The following is a 23,362-nucleotide window of genomic DNA, read 5'->3' as shown; positions in this document are numbered from 1 at the left end:
ATATATATATATATATATATATATATATATATATATATATATATATATATATATATATATTTATATATATATATATATATATATATATTTATATATTTATATATTTATTTATATATATATATATATATATATATATATTTATATATTTATATATTTATTTATATATATATAATATGAATATTATATACACACATATATATAATTATTCTGTTTATTGTTCAGAGAACATCAATTTCCCAGTATACAGTTTATTTGCACCTATGTGCAGTCCTGTCAGTCTTTCTTCAACAATATTTTTGCACGTTTGGTTTGATGATTATTTTTTTAATTAATTAATTTTTTTAAGATTATTTTGTATGTGTATTACGTTTTTGCTATGATGTGTATCACTGTGTATCTTGCTAATAATAATAAATAACAAATAATAATCTTCTTCTGTAAGTGATATTGGCCAGTGTAAGTTTTACAGTTGTCTAACAATTACATATGCACTGAACTCTAATTGCCAGTTTGCTCTAGAATACTTTTCTTGAATGGAATCTTGCTGTTAATTGTATACTGTGTGTGTGTTTCCTTCAGTCGTTGTTTTGCTGATAGTTGCACTGTAATTCAAATGTGTTTTCGATGTAGAAACTCTAATGAATTTCTACACCTCACTAACACAAAAACAACACCTTTTGAGTGAGTTGATCCGCAACTGCCTCTCATTCCTGATCACTTCTCTCTTTTCAAAGTAAGCGGCATTACAAGATTTGGCAATACAATGGAGGGAGGAGAAAGTGCAGGCAGGGGCATGTAAGAGTGTGAGAGAGTCCGTGTTCAAATCACCAGGTCTGAATAGGCTGAAACTGAATACCGTCAAGCACAGTACCGATGGATATTTTTGTGACACTTGGCACAATTTGTGGCACTTAGGTTGCATCAAAAACTCCAGATTAACTGGCCAGCTAGGGTTACCCTCCAATTAGAATACAGGATCAGTAAGTCAGGTGGAGTTACCCTCCAATTAAGGGCTAGGATCAAGCAAGCAGGTCAGGTTTCGGCCTAAATTAAAGTGTAGGATTAAGTGCCCAGGTAGAGTTACCTGCTCTCCACTCCAGATTTGAGAAGCTGTGCTCAGGTCATGCAGCGTTCAGCTAGTGGTCTTAGTCAAGCTGTCACACCTCTCTGTCCATCTCTTTTCACCTACTTGCCAACATATTCATCACTTTGCTTGCTCTATCCATTCATTTATAGAAAAGATAAAAAGGTGGAAACTAGATCCTTTAGCAGCAGGAAGTAGAGCATGTGGAAGGTCTGAGGTTTGGTATGTATATGTATATGGGTGAACTGGAATGGGCAGGTGAGGATTAGTCTCTGATTGAATCGTTCCCCTTATCTTCCTTTAGACAGTGTTGAGCACAGTGTTCAGCCTGTTAAGATTACATCCACTGAAAATATCTTTGATAAAGTGACTTTTACAATACAATAAAAATATAAAAATATTAAATACTTTATCAGTCGAGTAATCTATTATAATATTATTAGCAGATAATTTTGTTCTATTTGAACATGGATTTCTACAAAGAAGCAAATTGAGTATTCTTAAAATTAAAATTAAAATTGTTAAGGTGTTATTTTTGGATGAGGACTGAATGAAGATCTCTCAGCAGCTGGCAGAAAATCTGGAATGAGCTACAAAAATAGCATGGGCTCTGAAGGCTATAGAGACTTTAAACCCCTGCCTTTGTCAGTTTCTTCACTACAGGTTTGAAAATTTTTTTATATTATATTAAAAAAAATTAATTTATCTCTAACCTTTTCTGAAACACAGCCAATCATAATTTCTTAGTGAGATTAGTTACACATGTTTCAGAAATTTAATGCATACAGTAAATGGGAAATATTTACGCACTCCTGTAAAATGGCAGCTTTTGTGACGTTAAAATAAGAATAAAAATAAAACCATTTTTGCCACCCTCAATATGAAACTACAGCATATACTATTTAAGTGAAAAACTACCAGAAAAAAAAAACATTTAGGGGTAAAAAGAAAAATTCTGTAGGATTTCTTGGTTTAATCTAACTGCTGAAGCCATGATTCAAAAAGAACAGCATGGTATCACACTTGTTGAAAGGTATCAATCAGGAGAGGGGTATAAAGGGATTTCCATAAATATGAGCTCACCATGGAACACCATAAAGGCCATCATCAACAAATAATGAGAATAGAACACAGTGATGTCACCAAGAGCAGGACGTCTCTCCAAAATCTATAAAAGTACAACACAAAACTTTGCACTGAGGCTGCCAAGAGACATATAGCAACATTAAAGGAGCTTTAGAAATATCTGACAAGTACTGATCATTCTGTATGGCTGGCTATGGGGTGAGGTAGCAAAACAATACCTATATATCTCACAAAAAATATCATGCTCACTAAATCACACCAAACTATGCAAATAAATCACATCACTCCATGTAGCAAAATGTGTTCTGGTCTTATGAGCCTAATCCCAAAATGTATAATTGCATAATTCCAAAAGGTATGTTTGTTGCAAAAATTTAAGAACACCATACCCACGCTGCAGCATCATGCTTTTGAGCTGTTTTTCTGGAGCTAGGGCTATTATTATTATGAATAGCTACAAATACCGTTTGATTTTAGTGCAAAACCTTCAGGTGTCTCCATGTAAACTAAACACGAAAAGGAATTTCACTTTTCAGCGAAACAGTGACCCAAAGCACACATGAAAATGGCTTAACCAACAGTTTTTGACTGAGTTAGCCAAAACCCAGACCTGAATCCAACTAAAAATTTGTGGCTTGAGCTAAAGCAGACTGTGCATATACAGGAGATGCCCTTACAGTTTGATGGATCTAGAACACATTTGCAAGAAAACATTGCAGAGTCAGTCATGAGGTGCCAAAAAGACACCTAAATAAAATCAGAAGGAGCTTCAAGTCAGTATTATTTTAGGGATGTGCAACCAACTATTTTATTTTTTCCGATTTTCCTGATTATTTTTTACTTCATTGTATACATTGAAATTTCACATTGAGACTAGAAAAAAAGTTCTGAGATGATTTATCATGGCTTCATTTTTTAACAGGGGTGTGTAGACTTTCAATTATATGTAATTCATTATTATATTAATATTATTAATTATCCATCATATATTATTAATTGGAAAGAAAATGCCTACATTTAAAGCAATTCCTCCTTCTCTGCCTTTACATATACAAGCACCTGCTTCCTCCCCAACATCTTATGCTATGCTGTTTTAATACCACTTATTTCAAGTCTTGAGTGTATTTCATTAGCTGTAAGCTGGGAGCCAGTTAGCGATTGGGCTTCTCCTGGGCACTGAGTGCCGTCTGAGGGATATGAGGGATTGGTTATGAGTGGAAAAGCAGCCGGGTGACCTGCACTCCACAAGCCTCCTCTATTCAGCTCAACCGGGACCCAGTTATCCTCTTATCCCTCCAGTCTCAGTGGAGAGAGCAGGCAGCATAGAGTACGAGGAGAACTGATAATGCTAGCACCCCCTTCCCAACCCATCGTAATCTTTTTCTTATACAAATGCTTTCAAAGAGAGCCATGAATTTTAATATCGCCCCCTCTACCCTCCTCATTCGTCCTTCTAACATAGTTCTATGCCAGTTTTTTTCCCTGTGTGTTTCACTCCTACACAAATATCTGTGTTTTTTAAATATTTTCAGGTAGCCTATTATTCCTCCTCCTCTAAACTAACGCACTTTCCCGCCTTCATAATGCCATTATATCATGGCATTCCCTTGCCTGAATAATTACCCAAGACACAGTCATCTGTTATCATTTGGGGTTTGAAGGACACATCGGGGGTCCCTGTTTCGCAGGCTCTGAATCAGCGGTGACCCTGCTCATGCCATGTGGAGCCACTGTGAGAGCAAAGGCCTCGCTAATCACAGCTTGTTACAAGGCTGCTAATTGAACAAGCTCTGCCCTTTTTTTTCTAAGTCCTGAAAACATCATTTAGCTCTGCTATTTGAGTCACTGATGAAAAACATTAGTGAGTGCAAAGAAGCACTAGCCACCATGGAAAGCTCAGGCTTGTCACAGTATAACTGCATTTGTATGTAAGTATGTAGTGGCACAGTCATGCAGTATGTGTGAATGAAGCATTGCTGGTTTTGTTTAAACTGCATGATATTTTGTAATGGCTGAAGTGGCTGCCGCAATGTGTGTGTGGGAGAGAAGGAAAGAGAGAAAGAGTGGCGTGTCTTTTCTGCTCTCCTCCATCTTGACACAGCACACTCAGCCTAATCACACATAATTGGATGGGAGGAGTAAAGGGCTGCTGAAGCCTTTGTGTGCAAAGGGCAAGTGGTCAAGTTAATGGGGCCCTCATTCTGAGTAGATGGAGATCTCTCTCTCTCTCTCTCTCTCTCTCTCTCTCTCACTGTGTGTGTGTGAGTGAATGTGAATGTGTTTCTCTTTCCTTGGTTTACATTTTTTTATGCAGTGATTACAGTGTAAAAGAGGATTTAGGAGGGAAGAGTTTAAACTGTGGACCCACTGGTCTTACCTTTTTTTTCTTTTTACAATAATTATTGAAATATTAATTTTACATTCTATTTTTAAATTTAAATTGTCTTGAATTTAATATCTTAATTTCTGTAGTAATTGCTGAAAGGATTTCTTTTATTTGATTGTAAGGTAATGACTAAAGGATTAAACAATAAGTATTCTGTGTATGAAAAATAAAAGAATGACTGAATCAATTAAAGTTGCTGAGGTCTCTACCTTGATGAAGACCAAATATACTTTGTCACTGTTTTAAAATTGTTCTGGCCAAAATAATGGTGCATCAGAGTCCCTATAATGGTTTATTAGTGGATTGGGTACACCTCATCTTCAGAGGTGGATTCAATGCAGTTGTTGAAAGTCCTTTATCCAGATATTAATCCATTTTCTAAAGAGATCATTCTACCAAAAACTGAGCCCATCAGTTACATTACTCTAGATACTATAAACTCAGATGTATTGCTATATTACCTTATCACATCTTTTCCTGCTTCAGACTTCAACCAGCCTATCAACTAATTCTAAACACTCTGTCAGCAGTGTGTGGTTATTGATTTGAGTATCAACTTCTCTCTTAATCAGGTTTATGGTGATGTTTAGCACATCTATAGACTATCAATTCATCCATAGTCTGTATTTCAGCTCACATGGACTTAACTGATACATTTTATTATACGCTGAACATGAACACCATTTGAGATGTTGATAACTGGTAAATTTGCTGTCTAATGACAATCTTAGGATGATTTGTACTATCTAAAGTAGACTGTCCAAATAAACTTTTACCACACTGGTTTGCTTTCCTTTAAAGAAGCTCCATATGCATTATACATAATAAACATATTATGTTGCATACTAACATGATCATACTTCAAAATTGTTTTCTGTTATCATTGTACTTTTAATGATGGGACAGCGTAATTTTTCATTCCCCTTCTCTCTCTATCTTGTTCTATCTGTTTTTCTAGAAGTTTTTCTACAGTGTTCATCTTCCACTTTTCTAGACTCCCTATTTTGTTATACCTTATAACTTTGCCTTAACTTAAATCTGTCTACCCTGTCATACAATCCAATCTCCTCAGCTGGGTAGACTCTAAATGTCATCAACAACATCATGATGTTCCATTCTTTCACAGTTGAGGTCATTTTGGCACTGGCATAAGGCATATCTAAGTACCGTAACGCTGCTGTGTGTGTTGTAGCTCTTCCCAGCATGCAGTAACTGGGTGAGGATAAACAGAATGATAATGCTGTCAGACGTTGTTATTCTTTCTGGCTAATTTTCCCCCGTCTTGGCTTTAATTCAGATGTCAAAATGGAGCCTGTCACATTGTGTCCTCCCAGTCCTTCGGCTTCCACATTCTCTCGTTACGCTCGCGCTTCCTTTCTTTCATCTTTCCATTCATCGGAGGGAGGAAGGGAAAATGTCACTCTCTTAGTGCTGTCCTCCAGCGCTTGTCATCTTAACAGCATCGGAGTGACATCTGCCCCCGCCGGGAGAGTTCCCTCGGTGACAAGCACCCGTTACGATGCCTCTGTCTGATTGGATAATGAACTGTAAAATTCCCCATCAGTCAATCAGTCCAGCTTTATTATTGTAGCTGTGACACCCAACACAATCGAATTGTCACTGATTGTGTTATGATTTACACAAAGGCACTTGCTTTTAAATTCCTTAAACAGACACGAGGAATATAAGACTTAAGGTCTGGCCATGAACCATGGATTTATGAAAGGTTTGTACGAAAAGAGCTCCTTAATTTGCAACATCTTGGATCATGTACTGGACTCCGGACTCTGACCCATGCTGGTTCCAACAATCAGTAGCATCTTAAAGGAGATCATGTTGTACAATGTCCTGCTCTCCCTTGGCTCCTCTCTACAACAATGCCCTGACTGAGCCTTTCACTACGGCCATGCTTGGCACAAAAGCACAACGGAAATTGGGGTAACTTTGGGGAGGGCTTAGTGGGCCACTCTATAAAGACAGGGGCCTCTTGGGTCAGGATGGTGGTTAATTTAAAAGCAGGAAGTCATTGTCCTAAGAGGCAAAACAGTTGGGTAGGACATTTCTTTATTTCTGAATGGGATGGCTCCTTTTTGACGTTGTTTGTATTCTGTTTGTATCAGACCTCTGTGTCTTTGTTTGAGGATGTGAGGTATGTTGAACCTCCCTGGTTTGATTAGATACTTCCTCTGACCACACAGGGATGGAACATTGCCACTTCTGCACCAACCAGCCAATTATTCTAGTTGTAAAATAAATAAAAATAAAAATCAACAAAGTTGCTGTGTCATACATTTATCCTCAGGTTTATTTAATTATCATTTTTTTTATATTATAATAACATATATATTTCTTATGTTTGTTACATTTTATTGTTTTTCTTTACCAAACAGTTTTTCCTATCTGTCCAGTTTTGTTAGATTTGGTTACTATATAAAAGGAATCCATTCCGATCATTTTTAATTCCCATTAATTTTGTTTACTCAGCTCTGCACTTTGTGTTCTGTTGTGTTTTTCTTCTATTCTGTTTTAGATTGTGCTCTTGGTGCTATCACCTTTTGTCTGAATGGGGCAAATATTTAGCAGCACCTCAGCATGGCTGAATTGGGACTCAATTGGGGCTAAATTGGGGCAGATGGGTGCAGAGCAGCACTGATGGTAAACAGAGCCTGTTTTGGGGGCCGCCATGTTTGCCTGGCAGGTGAGAGAGGTGCTCTTGTGTTAAGTGGGCCATTGCAGTGAGGGGCCCGCATGCTGCTTGAGAATGCCTAAATTCTGCTCTCCACCATCAGGCTTTGTCAGGCCTGCCTTTCTCAGGGCCCCAGAATCAGGACCCCCCCACCAACACCCAATGCGCGCTTCACATCCTCCCCCTGGCATGCTTGTAAGCGCAAATGTGAAGTGGTTCATTACAGACAGCCTCCTCTCTCCAGGTTCTGGATGGATTCCCAGCACTCCAGATCTGTAACAGGAGGTCTGTCTGAGAAAGAATGGCAGGGAGTTGTGAAAGGAAAACGTGGCTCAGAAAGGTCTTGTCGGCACTTCCTCCAGCAAATTAGCAGCTCTCTGAGGGTACAAGTACAACTTCATTGACCTGGCCAATTCTGGAAAATGTCCCACGCTGTCCTCCCCCATGGCAGCCCATCTCTGTTCTTCTGATGACATACCCCAGTTACTTCACCAATTAAGAAGAGAAATAGACCAGCTATGAAAGCATGGTGCTGTGCGGTTACGCACTGCCCTAACAGAGGAATTTCTTCATGCAGGTTATTCTGTTTTTACACAAGTCTACATTCCATCTCACATAAAATCTTTGTTTATTTATGATTCCGTATTTAAGGGTCCTGTACACGTTTTGATAACCTCACCATTTTGTCAGCACCCTCATTCACCTTTTCAAATGATCATTTGGATGCACATGAATCAGAGACATACCCCCCTTCCCCCCGTCTTAGTCAAGGGCATCTTGTGAAAGCCTTTCTAACTGCTATCTTTTGCTCTGATTATTCAATCAGGAACAGATAAAGTAATCTAACCTTGGACCAAAACACCACTGGCATTCCTGCATTTAGAATCCTAATGTTCTATTACTATTATAGTCAAACAAAATTCTATACATTGTAATTTAGCATTTATTATGCCAGGAAAGTCTGTCTGAAATTAAAGCCCTTTCAGGTGTCTGTTTGACCTTCTCAAAATTGCTTTGCTCTGAAAAACTTTATTTAAAAAAAAAAAAAAAACTAGAAAGAAACCATTCCATATGCTAGGAATTCAGCATTTCATGTTTAATTTAAAGTAGCTTTTTCTATTTGAGTGTTAACAGACAAATATTTTGTCTTTTATTTATCAGAAATCAGACTTACGATAGCCCTGGAGATGAGGAAGGCTGCATTCACTTCAGAAGTGTGAAATTTTTTCTGCATGTAAGTCTACGCTTATTGTATGTGGGGGTTGGGTATATCCATGTACCAGAAAATGGGATTTTACACCACATCAGGATACAATGGCTGATGAGCTTCCAAAGTGGGATGAGAAGGAGAAAGGGTTATACCCTACAACCAACTGACTGTCAATTTGCTTACATGGTAACCCTTATGTCCATGCTAATGTCAACTAGACAGACAACATTATTATTGGGTAATTTGTCTGGCTGCATTTCTGTTCGAGTGTGTGTGTCAGGGCCAGATAGTTTCCCATTGCTGTGTGTATCCGGCAGGCTTCTAGAGTATCTTATCTTTTAATGCCTTCAACTGATCTTCCAATTATCCATGCCACCTAATAGCCTGGTTTTGGGAGGTGTGTGTGTTTCTGGTGGTGTTGGGGAGGCTGAAGGTGAGGAGTAGCACAAGGGGTGTAGACTGATGAGGCCAGGTTTTAGGGTTCAGGCTTTAAGTGATAGTTCTGCTTGAGAGAATGGCTAAGGGTTTATTGTGTAAGGGGGCATGGGCTGTGTTCAGGTTGCCTTGTTTCAGGGCTTGCTGATAACACCACCTCAGCCCTTGAGACATCATTCTGCTATGTATATTAACACTGCTTATCTTCACTCAGATAAAGCCATGTGCCAATTGCCTTTCGGAGGAATTAGCGCCTCATCCCCGGCTAACCAGCAGTGATTAACCTTTCCACTGGCCAGTATCCTCTCCGTTGCCTCTTGGCTCAGATTAGACTAGGCATCATTACTAGAAGTAAGACTGGTGAAATGAGCTGCTGTGCCTTTCTCTGATACTCACAGGAAATCTATGTGCGTTAGAACAGTATGCATATCTGACAATACTGTGTATTTCTGCCTGTAGTGAAAACTTTATTCCACATCAGCAGAATAGGCAGACAAACATATGCAATTTATAAACTGTCAATCACTGGCAGTTTATTCCTGTTGAGACTTCTCTCTCCAATAGCCATTTAATCCATTAACCAGCCCCCCTCCTAACCACTACCCATTATTCCACAAATATCATAATACGTTTTTCCACACACCCAAGACACATACACAAATCAATTATTTCCTCACAAAGACTTGAAAGTACTTAGCAAGATGCCTGAAGGAAAAGCTGTGGGTTATATCAAATTGAACCTCTCATTTGTTTTTCTTTTTTGGCACATGCACAGTCTCCGAGCACAATTAGCCAGAGCTAAGCACGTTTGTTTGGCCTGCTTTAATCCAGCCGGGCATATCTGTGTTATTACAGAATAAACCAGCATGCAAATACTATTGTTGGAGGTTTTAGGGGCATCAATAGGACCGAGGCAGTGAGTAGGCTGGGTGGGCTGACTCAATCTGCTGTGGGCAGGAGATAAAGACCGGCGTTCAGGCACACTTTCCCATCATTAGCAAGACGCAAATAAAGAAAAGAAACACAGAGCTGACATGTGTAGTTAATTGTTAACGTTATTACTGTTGTATTGTTCTTTAGCTCTCACTGGGATGCACATCTGTGGCTAGATGTACAATCTGGCTGATCCTGGCAAATGCAGAAATCTTTAAGTGTATTCCAAAGCAAAAAAAAAAAAAAAAAATCTATTTTCACTGTCTCCACTTGGCTATCCTTACAGTGCCTATTGTCTCTAATTTTGCAATCTTCTGTGCTGTAACTGACATATTATCTCGGTGGGTTCAGTGCTGTTTTCCTTATGTACTTCACCTAGGCTTTTAATGAAAATGTCATAGATGCAGTGTCAAATGCTAAACACTTTCTGTAGTTGAGGTTAGTTAGTGTAACTGGACCTGCTGTGGTTTTACATTCAGCATAAAATTTAGCATTCTGCCCATTTAGATTCCTTAGTATAATTATTCATCAGTGGAGATTCCCAAAGCAAAAAATAATTAATAACACAGCAAAATGGTTCCAACAATCAGTTGTCATTTTCCACTACAGCACCTGAACATCATCCACTCCCTAGTGTGCAAACACTGAGTGTGTCAGACACGGTTAATGCAGCCTGATTAATATTACACTTTGCTTCTCTATTTCCACTGTCAACTGAAATGCAATATATTCAGTGTCACTCCCCTGTGACACAGCCCATTATATCCTTACTGAAAAATATATAATCTCATTCATGTCCCTTTATGCACGGACAAGTATGCTTGTTGACCAGCCTGTAGTGATAAATATGTGTGTAGAGCAAATATGTGGCCTTGGGATGTATTATATCCTTACACAACAAAAATAAGCCAATTGCATATTTTCCTTAAATGTTAAGAATAACTACATAATAATACAAGTCAGTAAGGGGAATAACACAGCTAGGTATACTTGTACTAAAGCCTTTGTGTAAAGAAGTGACCGTTTGTTTGCTTCTATGACTAAAGTATTAGGGTTTAAATGGCTCTTCACTTTTCACATTTCATTGTGTGAGAGTGACAGAGAAACAAAGCAATGTGGATTAGTTTCCTGAGCAGGTGAACACTGAAGAGCTTTCTGTCTCTTCTGTTCATTTCACCCCTTGTGCCAGAATAAGACCTGCAGCCAAAAACCACTGACATGTGGGGGGTATGAGGGGACAACGTCTGGGAAGTTAGTGACTCCATTTGGAAGGGATTTCCTTAAGAACACTCAGCCGAGACAAGAGGGCAAACAAACAAACGCAGACACACCAAAGGCTGCTTCCCATCCATCACATTTCAGCCGCTCAGCAAGTCATATGGTGGCCTGAGGTTTCTGACTCTGGTAAACTTGTAATAACATCCCATTTGACTTGTCTGGATAATCAGAGTGTGTGTTCTCTTACCACCTCCAGCCCTTGGGCACCTGCTGGCTGTAGTTTCTGCTTACTCTTCCAGCAGCACAGATAACACAGTGGTCAGTGAGCGCACCATTAGCATTACTAAAGCCGTCTCATTCAGGACTAATTGATTCAGAGGCTTATTTGCCTCAGCCGTGAGGCGTTAAGTGCTGATATGTTTACGTTGGCTGAATAAGAACGGCTTCATGCAGCCATGAATTACTGCCCAGTCCTGTAGAAAGAAGTGTTCCTGAATTTTTACTTTATATGTAGGTGTTTTTATAATGTTGTACATTGTTTAAAGAGGAATTACCACAGAATGACTCATCTGATAGCAAGCCAGCTTTCACTTCTTACTCATATATTCCACGTCTGGGATGGCTGCAGTTTCCTCATTAGCACTGGTATGTTGCACTAACACACTTCACATTACATTTTCAAAATGAAAATGAGGCATGCTTCACCCAGTCAGTTACTATAGCAAACTCTAGACACTGTCCATATCATGGCTGAATTTATCCAGAGTGAATCGGTTACCATATTAGCTCTCCTTTTTGATAACACTTAGCTGTTATTTCATCTAGTCATTCTCCATATCTTGGACAGATTTCTCCCATGACCACTTTGTGATCCCTCCTGCGATTCAGTGTTTCTTGTTTTCTCTCCCTTTCTGACCAGCTCTGGAGTACAGAGGGTGCAATGGACTGTGAATAGCAAGACAAGACAGCTCCCTGGTGAGTCGCCTGTTATCGTCTCTTTGTCCTGGAATAGTCAGACATGATGAGTCAATCTCTGACACCACACACCCCTTACTCTGTCCGATGGCTAACATTTCTCACTGAGTCTGTGGACTTTTCATCCAGTCTAATGAGCCCGTATGGGGATAACAAATAAAATTGAAGGATGAAAGCAGCAATTAAAAGATATGGGAAAGAACAAGAAAAGAAATATTAATCTAATGCCGCTTTCTCCCTCAACTTAATAAAGGCAGATATTACTTTATTGTGCATTTCAGATCTTTGACAAGGTCCTTTTTTGTATCATCTCTATTTGTACAAAAAACTAAAGACATGGCAGGGTGAAGCTTGTGGCGCAAATTCATGAACTCAAAAAAAAAGAAAGAAAGAAAACGAAACCGTCTCCTAATATCTAAAACTCAGTGTGTGCTGTATGTGAGGTTAGAGGCTGAATATACTAAATTTGAGGTTAAAAGCCATAACAAGGTCATTCTAAAACTTTTTTTTTTTGCAGCTATTACAGAACTGAAGGAAATAAACGACTGTGAACAAACTGACAAAGTGACAAGAACCACCACGGTCAGTGTAAACATCAGGACTAACAATTTACAATCACCCTTCTTCCTTCACCTCCTGCCTTGTTTTCTTGTTGCCTCATAAATAACTCAATCAAGCCACTCTGCTTGGCTTTCATACCAGGAGGCTGAAAGGGGGTAAAATTGTCATCAGACTTAAAAAAACATGGTTTATTCAAAATCACACTGTTAAAGATGCAAAGGGCTTTTCGCTTCGTGTGGTAATGATTTTCAAATGTGTTCCTCACTTCAGGAGCGAGAGGCTGGAGTGAGGGCCTTACAGCTGTTTTCTGGAGATAATTGATTTTGGAATAGACCAGAGATGAGAGCGGACAGGCGGGGGTGATGGCGCGCTGCAGCGGGGTCCAACCAATTTCCGCAGGCCTTGTCCCTTTAATTACTGTGGTGCTAGAGCACGAGATGCGCCCACTCTCCCATCCAGGTAAATTAAAGCCACTTGCTCAACCAACCCTGCTGCATCCCCCATCACCCAGTGGTCTGATGAATTTTTCATGGGTTGGCCTCTCTCCTTCCCTGGTCTGCCGCTGTGGCTGGAGGCAGTGCTGTTGGTGCCTTTTCTCATGCACACTTAGAGCTTTCCATCTGACAGCTTATGAGGAGAATGTTGCATAGACATGGATAAATCAGGGAATGATTCTACTGTTGACTTTTTTTCAATCTGTCTGGATTCTCAAGACCTAAATGAGCAATAATAGCCTACAGATTTGTCAATAAGAGCAACAACATGCTCAGATGCCTTAAGTGATAATTTGTGCTTATTTCATTATTAGGCTCTCAAGAGGCTAACATGGACATAGTTTAAGTGGACAAGCTGCTTGTTTTGTACTCTGTTTTGGACCCCTTATTAACCCTAACCTCTCATCTCCTAGCTGTACCCATCATGCCTCCCCTTGACTCTGTGCACAATAGGAGCAGAGCAGTGCATCTTATGGAAAGAGACATGTGGTGGTGTGTTCTGCAGGGTTAATCCCCCCGTGGGGGAAGATGACAGGATCTCGGTGGCCCTGAATATGTATCAAACTGCCACAAGTCACATTCCAAACCAGTTTAAATCGGACGCTTTTAGCAAGAGTCCTGCCTGCAGAGCAGTTAGGCCCCCCATTATAATATTATAATAGTCTATTAATGTTGTTACAACACTAGCTGTGTCTAAGGCATTGTTTGCATCCCAATAATGTCAGTGCTTGTTTTTCTTAGTATTTGTGTTGATTTGACCTTCTGCAGCTGTGTCTTGAAGTGAGTTGAATCTCCAGCTTCAAGGGACAATAGAGCTGACAACTCTGACAGGTATTGAATGACAAATAAGAGTAGGAATGCAATGAGATGTTGATCGATATGCCTTTGTTTAAATCAACTGCTTGTATTCTATTTCATTTTTTAGCATAATATTTTGCATATATCTAAAATATATATAGGAATCCACCACAGCTAAATTATTTGCAGGTCTACAGTATTCTCTGTCTGGTTTACTCACCGAGAAGCAGTAGCTTACCATAATCACTTGAGTGCAGTTGTTTGAACACCCTGTGGCTTTTGGGTGAAAAGAGAATGTAACTGGATTCTAAATTTACCTTCAATAAAAATAAGATGGAATGAAGTGTGGCGATATTCTGTGGCAATCCAAAACAAAAGACTAAATCAAGTGTTTCAAAGCAATGATTAGTGAAGACAGTTTTTATACCAGATATTAAAGAAAATATTTACAGGATATCACAATCAGACTGGGTGATGTGAATTAATTGTTGTGGTATTAATATTGAAACCTACACTAATTGATCCTGTGATAATAAATGCAGATTTGTAAAAACCCTACCTGGTACAAGTTTAATTTCTTTGTCTTCCTCATTTTGCATGCAAAGGTTATGCAAACATTTGCACTCAACTGCACATCATAATTATAATCTCACTTAAGGAGAATGTTGTCAAGTTCAGGGCTAATGACTTTTATGGGTCATGGATAAAGTCAATTATTTTGCTATGATAATTTCTGAGTTCAGCAGACCTTCAGATTTTGCCCTTTGGTCTTGTTTCTTTCAAGGTAAGAAACTAAAAATCATAGTAGGTATGGTTTATTCTGTCTGTCCTCTCATTTTCAGAAAGAGAGACAGGCTGCTAGACAATGAGCATACCATCATAATCCATCACTATTTAATGAGACCAGGAGTGTGGTATCAGGGTGAGACTGTCTTCAGCATTCCAAAATCAGCTTGTTTGATGAGTGCATTTCCATGTTGGTCCAGTCTGTGGTTTCCCAGCACTCTGTTCTACTGTGTGTCATGTGCTTCCAAACATTTCTCCATTTCTAACCTTCCTCACTCTCACCCTCAGAAAATCTCCAGGAACGCACAGTAATGAGGATATGATATCAAGGGGGAATCGGATACCCAGGTGGGCATTTTTACACTTGATTAAATGCAGGAGCTTATAAGGGTCTAAAAATGATCTACTTAAAAATAATCATATGATAACATTGTATCTTCTGCATTGAACTTCAGGTGGAGCTTGATATCTGGCTGATGAAAGAGAATGAAGCATTAAGAATGTTGCAAGGCAATAAACACAAACTATGAGTTTTTGAGCATAACAGAGCTACTTATGTTAAAAAACTGAACAGGATGTGACTGTTATATTGAATGGAAAGGGCGCAAACAAAAACAGACTGTAGCAGCGGGTGGGGGCAGCACATTTAAAGAATGGTAGGCAACTTCCACTGCAGGTTTGCCTGTTGCAATCCGAACTGAACATTTTAGAAATTATTGAGCTCAACCCTGTGTACTGAGTGCTTGCTGCATTTCTCAATTGAATCTTTAATTAATATCATGCCTCCATTGTTTTTTGTGACCTGAGGCCTTTCCTGTTACCATCAGCATTGGAAAAAACGGAAGAATAGAATAGTGAGTGAAAAGGGGAATGTGACCTTCAGCCAAAGCATGCTCGTTTTCATAGCCTACATTCTTGCACCCTCCTGGTCAGTGAAGCTTCTCCTGAATGAAACACTTGCACCTCATGGTGAAAGCATGTTGAAGGGCAAAACATTGTGTTTGACCTAATGTCTAATAGCATTCATCATGCATCACCTCTATCTGCACTCTTGGATAAAAGAACCAAATCAATGAGTTGTATGCAAGTGGTTGGAAGTAAATATGATCATAAAATCATGTGGAAAAAGATCTTGGGTCATTTTTCTCTGTCAATCAGGAAATCTCATTATTGTCATCTTATTTGTGGATTTAGTACACTACACTTAATTGGCATTAATGGTTTAAGTATCAGCATAGCTGTCTCAGTAATTATTGGATTTCTTCCAGTCATTTCCAGAAAGGTTTCTTTAAAAACATAGTACACTACTATGGTTTCTGTGTCTGTGTTCTTTTTATGCTTAATGATTTGCAGCATCTCTCAGCCAGTAAAGCTGTTTTTAATTTGTCACCTCTATCTCCTGCTCTTTGCTGTATGCCTATGGTCCGAGGTCTTTCAAAATCCTCAATTAGCCCTTGTGCTAGCATTCCATACGCGTAGCACAATTGTTCGGTGGTTCGGTATTGAAGGCTGTGCCAATTCACTCCTTTCCTCTTTCTGTGGCTGAGGCTAGTGTTTTTCTGTCTTTTCTCTTGCAGAAACGCTTGGTCCCATCTGCATTATAAAAGGAAGAAAGGTTGACAATCACAGTTCATCACTCCCAGAAATCCAAGGAATGATTGACAATTTCACAGGCAGAGCAAATTACAGTGAAGATTTGTGTTCAGAATTAGACCCTGGATATCGCTTTAGATGACCTTGAGGAAACATTGGCACAATGGTTGAAAAAAGTTTTAGTCTGACTTTATAAATTCCAAAGCCTGATGAAAATACAGTACATAAGTATAAGAGTATAACAGTACTTTATATAGTCAGGAAATCACATTAGGTCAAAGGCGTGTCATTCCAATCAGCAGTGATGGCATTAGAAAGGGTCACCTGTTTAAACCACTTGGATACTGATTAAGAACATCTGAAAAGATTGTATAGTTTTGTTAACAGTGGTATTTATGAATTGCACATGGTTGACACAGTGGATTACAGATGGTACTGCACTGAGTTATGAAGAAAAAGAAAGGAGTAAGAAGTGATGAAAAGAGCAGGAAGTACAGATTTCCGAGTATTAACTGAGAAACAAGAAGGGAATGGCTACAACGCATGAATGTGCAATACAGACACCTGAAACTTCCACAAAGACGCACAGACAGCTTTACACAATATAAGTGAGATACTATCTTCCTGATAATGTCTGCTTTAGAAACCAGTGTTGTGGAAAAACACACCTCAGTCAGAAAGAGCATTTTAAAGACCACATGTTAAATTTGGACCAAACTTGCTGGACAGGTTTATGCCACAGTGTGCAATTTCCACAGTCACCGCTCCTCACTTGGACATAGTATAATAGAGTGAACTTGACAAAGGACATTTAATTTAATAGAATTTTTATCCAACTCCTGCATGAGTGCTGACAGATCTGACTGATTGAGAAACTGCTTAAAAGAGTGTTGCAGTTATATGTGAGTCTATCGAAAATAAGATTGGCCTTGAAGCAGATGGCTGTTTTCATAATCTGAAAAATTAAGAAAATGAATTTGATATCATAAGGACTTTTTTTTTTGTTAGCCGTACACTGAAAATGGTTGTTTTGCTTGTATTTTAATATAATTAAAATATACAAAAGGCAAAGATAAAATATGAAAATGCTTTATTTTTTAAAAATAAAGTTGTCTCACTCTGTTGTCTGCGTAAAGATATCAAAATAAATTTCATCCTGTGAGAGAAATAGCTCATCACCTTTGATTAGCTAATGAGGTTCTTGTAAATACACGTTATGAATATTTTAGAAATGGACGTATGTGTGTAGGTTGGTGGCTTTAGACAATTAGGGCTACATATAAATTTTTTATTCATTCAGTGGCCATGTGCTGTCCTTATATCCAGCTTAACTGTTCACACGTAAATATTATTCTGACACGTCCAGTGATATCAGACATCTCCACATCTGCTCCAATATTGATTACTAATGCACCATACAGCATTCTAATTCAATATACATCAAATTTCTAAAATTAACAGCTGCTTTAGCCTTTGCTCCTTATTTAGGCAGGATATATATATATATATATATATATATATATATATATATATATATATATATATATATATATATATATATATCCACAAGTAGGCCTGTAAAAGAGAGAGAGCATTTCATTTTGTTTGTTGTTTTAGTTTGTGTTTGTTGTAGCACAGCAAATGTAAATTAAAATAATATAAATAATAGTAAATAGCACCACCACTACAACAACAACAACAATAATAATAATAATAATAATAATAATAATAATAATAATAATAATAAATGTATGCTGTTTCATGTAACAATGGCTACATGAAATTAATAGATAATTGAGACCTGCTCTGAATGAAATCTAACACAATATAATATCTGCACAATTTATTAAAATATCTTTAATTGAAATGTTTTAATTACATTTATTGTTCACCGAACACTGAAATGGTGTTCTGTGTCCGGATGATTTTGAAATGTTTACTTACCTGCGAAAAAGGCGCAGAGCTGAAACCTCAGCCTGACAAATCGGATGCGAGAGCGACCTGTTGCACACAGCTGAAGGTGCGTGAGCGCGCGTGCGTGCAAGCGTGTGTGTGTGTGTGTGTCTGTCGCGTTTTCATGTCCCTTTCATTGAGCTAGTAAAGCAAACTGCGCCCCAAACGAAGATCCTCTCCGACAGTCGCAACTCATTCGTGTGTCCGTTCACTCGGTTCACTTCCGAAATTCCCCTCTCACCTAATAAAGGACTGACTCTTATCGCATAAGGTGCATTGCTGAAGCTATTTTTAAATTAAAAAATTAAAAATTAATATTTTCAAGATAGGATAATAATAATAATAATAATAATAATAATAATAATAATAATGTTTATTACTATTTAACAACATTCAACTTTATATTAATAACATTTAATAAGAAATATGATTCATATTGTTATTATACAGTTTTTGATAGCAACATTGTTTTTTTTTGTTTTTTTTCTGTAGATATTAGCTCTGTTCTTTTTATATACATGTTTAATTTCTTACAACCATTAAAATTTTGCTGAATGTCATGCTTAGATTCTTTCTGGCAACTATATACCTTGATATGTTTCCCTACAACCTTCAAATAATTACTGCTCGTGTGTGTGAAAAATCACCAGTGTAGGAAGTCCTGGGAGAAACAAATACATAGTTATAAATATATACAACATGGAGGGTTATTTCTAGCCTACTGCATTATTGATGATAGGTAGAATTATTAATATTGTCCATGCATTGCCATGCAGTTATCACTGTTTTTTTTTATATTTATATAGTTGGTTAGGCAGTTAGCGTCATAAGGTTCTTACTCAAATATTTGTGTATTTGTGTCCCCTCCATACACGTTTTCTGTACGTAAACAGAGGCCTGTGTTCGCAATAAACAGGACATTCTTCCAGTTAACTAATCCTGATAGACAAAAGCAGCCTCATTACTTACCTACGGGGTGCAAGATTAGTGCTTCTGTTTACAGCGATTATCATGTCAACACCTGTGTATATTAAAAATACTTTAAATCTCACATTAGCCATGCAACTATTTTGCGCATTCCAATTTTATTTAACTGGAAATTATTTTAGCAATTCCTTTAACGTTTCATTTCCCATAAAAGAGTAAATATAAATGGTTAATTTGTTATAGTGACGTTGCTTTGGCCGTGAGAGGCGTCTCCGATTGGAGAGAAGGCCATTAGGCGCTAAGCCTCAGGATAAACAGACAATTAGGCCAAGTGAATTCACTTGTTTGTAGCATTAATTACACGCTTTGTGCAAACAAAAAGGGCCATGTAAAAGAATGCTATTTAACTCAGGTTTGGCAATCCGATCTGGTCGGATTGGCAACTTTTATTTAAATTTATATTTAGATATTTATCGCTTCAATTATGGATTGAATTTTTTAAGTGATGTCCTTGAGGGCATTTTTATTGTGCGTAATGTGCGTAGCATTTTTGTTTTCTGTTAAATAATAATAATGAGGGATTGTGGTTTTCCTAACAACGTCCCTTGTAAATAAATTATTATTATTTTTTGCAATCTGGTCAGTATTCTGAAACTTTGATTACGATATTTTAGCGATAATACAGTCTATGATATTTTACCTTAACTATATCTAGTATCTCAGGTAACACCACAATTTATGTTACTTTCTGTTCAAACAACCATTCAGTCTTCACCAGACGCCTTGAAGTACATCGCTTCGCTTTCTTCACCAATGTGATACTAAAATAATACAGACCCTCTCCCCCTACGCTGTTGTGCTGCGCGGCGTGTAAACGGAAGACTGGTGCGTTCTGATTGGCGCGTCGAGCGGAGCCAAAAGCTGTGGAGGCTAATGACTGGCACTGCTTGACAGTGATTGGCAGGGGCTGCCATGACAACCACAGCACGACACCAGGAAGACCAATAGAAAAGCGAAACAAAATGTTTCAACGTTACACTTGAGTCTGATTAAGGGTAGACATTACAGACTTTACGCGACCGAGCGGTAGAAAGGCGAAAACTGCGGAAGCGGCGAGTTGTTAACCTCGCATCTTTTCTTTCTTTCTTGTTTGTTTGTCTTCGGCCGGTCGCTCCATGGTTTTCAGGTCTCCGTTAGAGCTTTACCCCTCTCACCTGTTCCTCCCGAACTTCGTGGATCGTCCTCTGCTCCTAGCGGCCAGTCTCCCTCGCCCAAGGTCCCCGGACGATCCGGCCATGTTCCAGCTGCCCACACTGAGCTTCACGGCCGAGCAGGTGGCCAGCGTGTGTGAAACCCTGGAGGAGACGGGTGACATCGAGCGCCTCGGCCGTTTCCTTTGGTCCCTGCCCGTGGCACCAGGCGCATGCGATGCCATCAACAAGCACGAAGCCATCCAACGAGCACGCGCCGTAGTCGCCTACCACACGGGCAGTTTCCGTGAGCTCTACCACATCTTGGAGAATCACAAGTTCACCAAGGAATCGCACGGCAAGCTGCAGGCCATGTGGCTCGAAGCCCACTACCAGGAGGCCGAGAAGTTGCGCGGACGCCCACTCGGACCCGTCGATAAGTACCGTGTGCGCAAGAAGTTTCCACTACCGCGTACCATTTGGGACGGCGAGCAGAAGACGCACTGCTTTAAGGAACGCACGCGCGGCCTTCTGCGGGAGTGGTACCTGCAGGACCCGTACCCCAACCCGAGCAAGAAGCGCGAGCTGGCGCAGGCCACCGGACTCACCCCTACCCAGGTGGGCAACTGGTTTAAAAACCGACGACAACGAGACAGAGCCGCCGCCGCCAAGAACAGGTCAGTACTTCACTCCTGAAAACTAAAGTAAAAAAAGACGTGTTACCGACAAAGGAAATTCTTCTTATTCTTTATTCTTTTAATAAATCGCATTTATCCATCCTACCTGTTTTCCTGATGACATTACAAGGCAATTAAATCTTTATATATTTCGAAAACGTATCTATGTGTAAAGAGTGTGCTTCATTTCTGTAGTTCAGCACTAATCATCATGTGGATAGTGTTTGTTTCGGATTAATGTAAAGTTTAAAAAAATGTTCTGAATATAAAAGTATATGAAATAATTGGTTATTTAATAATAATAATAATAATAATAATAATAATAATAATAATAATAATAATAATATTATTATTATTATTATTATTATTATTATTACTATTATTATTATTATTATGTTGGAAATAGTAATGTTATAACTGTTTATTTTGCCCTTTTTCAGCAAAATGAAAAACTATTATATATCTATCTCTCTCTATATATATATATATAATCATTTAGTCCATTAATTTAATAATTATTATTATATGTTGTGGTTCTGGCGTGTTCAGCATAAAATAAATTTTAAAAAATGTCTGGCGTATGTTTGTGTTTTATAAGCGAATGATGTTGATAGTTGCTGAATTTACACACTACAATTTGCTCAGTTGTAGTCAGCGTAAAACTCGGCTATTATAATATTGCTGTAATAATACACTACACGTGAACTACAGTAACCTACCAATAAATAATGATGTGTTCCTGTATATGAATAAATGTGAATTTCTTTATGTTTGTTGCAGGCTGCAGCAGCATGCCCTGGCTCAGAGCGCTCTCCGCTCTGTCTCGGGTCCCGGGTGCGCGCAGCGCGCCTCCGCCTCTCCCAGCAGTGCGAGCGTGTGCAGCGGTGAGCGGCCTGACCCCGGCACTGTGCTCTCCGTCACCGACAGCGACTCGGACTTCGACGTATGACACAACGGCGTTTGAAAACGGGGAAATTTGGACCTGTAATTAAATGAATTAAAAAAACTGAAAAACTGACAGCGTGGGTAGCGGCCATTTTGGCCTTTGCCGTTGTTCGTCAAATGGAGAAAAGCATGCAGTTTTTTCAAGCGCTTCAGTGGACAGACACGCTCTTTCTTTCATCTCCCTTTTGCATGGTCATTTGTGAATATTTCTGGACGGTTTATGGAAAAGCACTAGGAGGATGAATTGTATAGAGACGCCATTTTACCTCTTTTCTGCTCCCGTACCCCCCGCAAAGCGGACTGTTTGAGTTTTGTATTTATCAGACAATCGTGGAAGTCAAAAGCACCTTTAAGCCGTCTCCTTTGGCTTGACAGCAGATGTTCAAAGTTTGAGTTTATCTCGAGATTTTATATTGAATTATCAGTGTATGATGCGTTTCTCTCTTTGGTCTAGGCTGTACTAGATATGCTTGTATAATAATGCAATTACGCCATCCTAAAGCATCTTTCCTTATTTTGTGTCCTTAAGAGTCAAAGTGTCTGTAAAGTGCTTTGAGATTTTTAATATCTGCTCATTTGTTCGTTTTTATACTGTAAATGGGTTAATGGCTCTGAAAACGCAGTGTTATGGGTCACTTTTATGCAAATAAATATAATTTAATATTATAACTATAGCCTATTTATTTGTGGTTGTATTGAATGGTCAGATTTCCTAAAATATAATAAGTTTATACAGTGCGAGAGTCACCAATGGCTTGTGAAAAATTAAACAAGATCCAGTTCAATAAAAAAAAGAAAAAGTAATCATAGTTTTATCGTTAGATTCGTTCTTATAATAATATAATTTCTATGAATTTTGCTTGAGGTCCGGTTGATGATATGGGCATTTCTGTAATCAAAGGATATAAATCAAAGTTTTTGTTATAACTCAACATATAAGTTGTATTATTATTATTATTATTATTATTATTATTATTATTATTATTATTATTATTATTATTACAGGCTTGTTTTTAGTATTTTAGTTTCTGTGAGATTGGAAAGCTAGCTCTAAAAATAAATTTAAAAAAAATCTTATTTTCATTAAATTGGGAATAATTATCACAAATTATGCCTATGTGCCTATGGAGTTTATGTGTGTGTGTATATATCTATATATATATATATATATATATATATATATATATATATATATATATATATATATAGATATAGATATATAGATATATATATCAAAGCCTGATTTTTTTTTATCTAAAGATTTTATTAACATATCTAAACTCGGTTATGTGTAATGTGTCATTTGTGTCATTTATGGGATATGGGACAAATATAAATAGAATTCCATCAAGCTAGAATTTCTGGCACATGACCAAAGTTTCAATGAAAAGAGAAAGGTCTTGATCATTTCTCATCGTCTTTCGT

General features: G+C 38.3%; 1 protein-coding gene and 1 long non-coding RNA gene across 4 annotated transcripts; both read left to right on the top strand.

Moving 5' to 3' along the window:
• Nucleotides 1-308: 308 nt before the first annotated feature.
• On the top strand, nucleotides 309-17,731 carry LOC131363429 (uncharacterized). 3 transcript variants are annotated; one of them, XR_009206325.1, is made up of 7 exons: nucleotides 309-1,747; nucleotides 8,404-8,476; nucleotides 11,958-12,013; nucleotides 12,531-12,595; nucleotides 12,845-14,788; nucleotides 14,941-15,000; nucleotides 16,230-17,731. It is a non-coding gene; the product is annotated as an uncharacterized LOC131363429 (long non-coding RNA). The 3 variants fall into 3 exon arrangements; XR_009206324.1 differs by having other exon boundaries at nucleotides 8,404-11,683; XR_009206323.1 differs by lacking the exon at nucleotides 309-1,747 and having other exon boundaries at nucleotides 1,757-11,683.
• A 2,322-nt stretch (nucleotides 17,732-20,053) lies between these two features.
• Nucleotides 20,054-22,606, top strand: six3b (SIX homeobox 3b). The gene is made up of 2 exons (XM_058405745.1): nucleotides 20,054-20,992; nucleotides 21,773-22,606. Exons 1-2 carry the CDS (start codon nucleotides 20,301-20,303, stop codon nucleotides 21,939-21,941), a joined length of 861 nt encoding a protein of 286 aa, XP_058261728.1. The 5' UTR covers nucleotides 20,054-20,300; the 3' UTR covers nucleotides 21,942-22,606.
• Nucleotides 22,607-23,362: the final 756 nt, after the last annotated feature.

The sequence above is a fragment of the Hemibagrus wyckioides genome, linkage group LG13 (assembly GCF_019097595.1).
Source record: "Hemibagrus wyckioides isolate EC202008001 linkage group LG13, SWU_Hwy_1.0, whole genome shotgun sequence".
Lineage (NCBI taxonomy): Eukaryota > Metazoa > Chordata > Actinopteri > Siluriformes > Bagridae > Hemibagrus > Hemibagrus wyckioides.
Note: the sequence above shows the minus strand (reverse complement) of the source record. Positions and strands in the feature narration are given on the sequence as shown.

Excerpts from the sequence above, each read along its gene's own strand:
- six3b (XM_058405745.1), top strand. The coding sequence starts at position 20,301 with ATGGTTTTCAGGTCTCCGTTAGAGCTTTACCCCTCTCACCTGTTCCTC. Across the intron at positions 20,993-21,772 it reads GCCGCCGCCGCCAAGAACAG|GCTGCAGCAGCATGCCCTGG; the intron begins GTCAGTACTTCA and ends TGTTTGTTGCAG.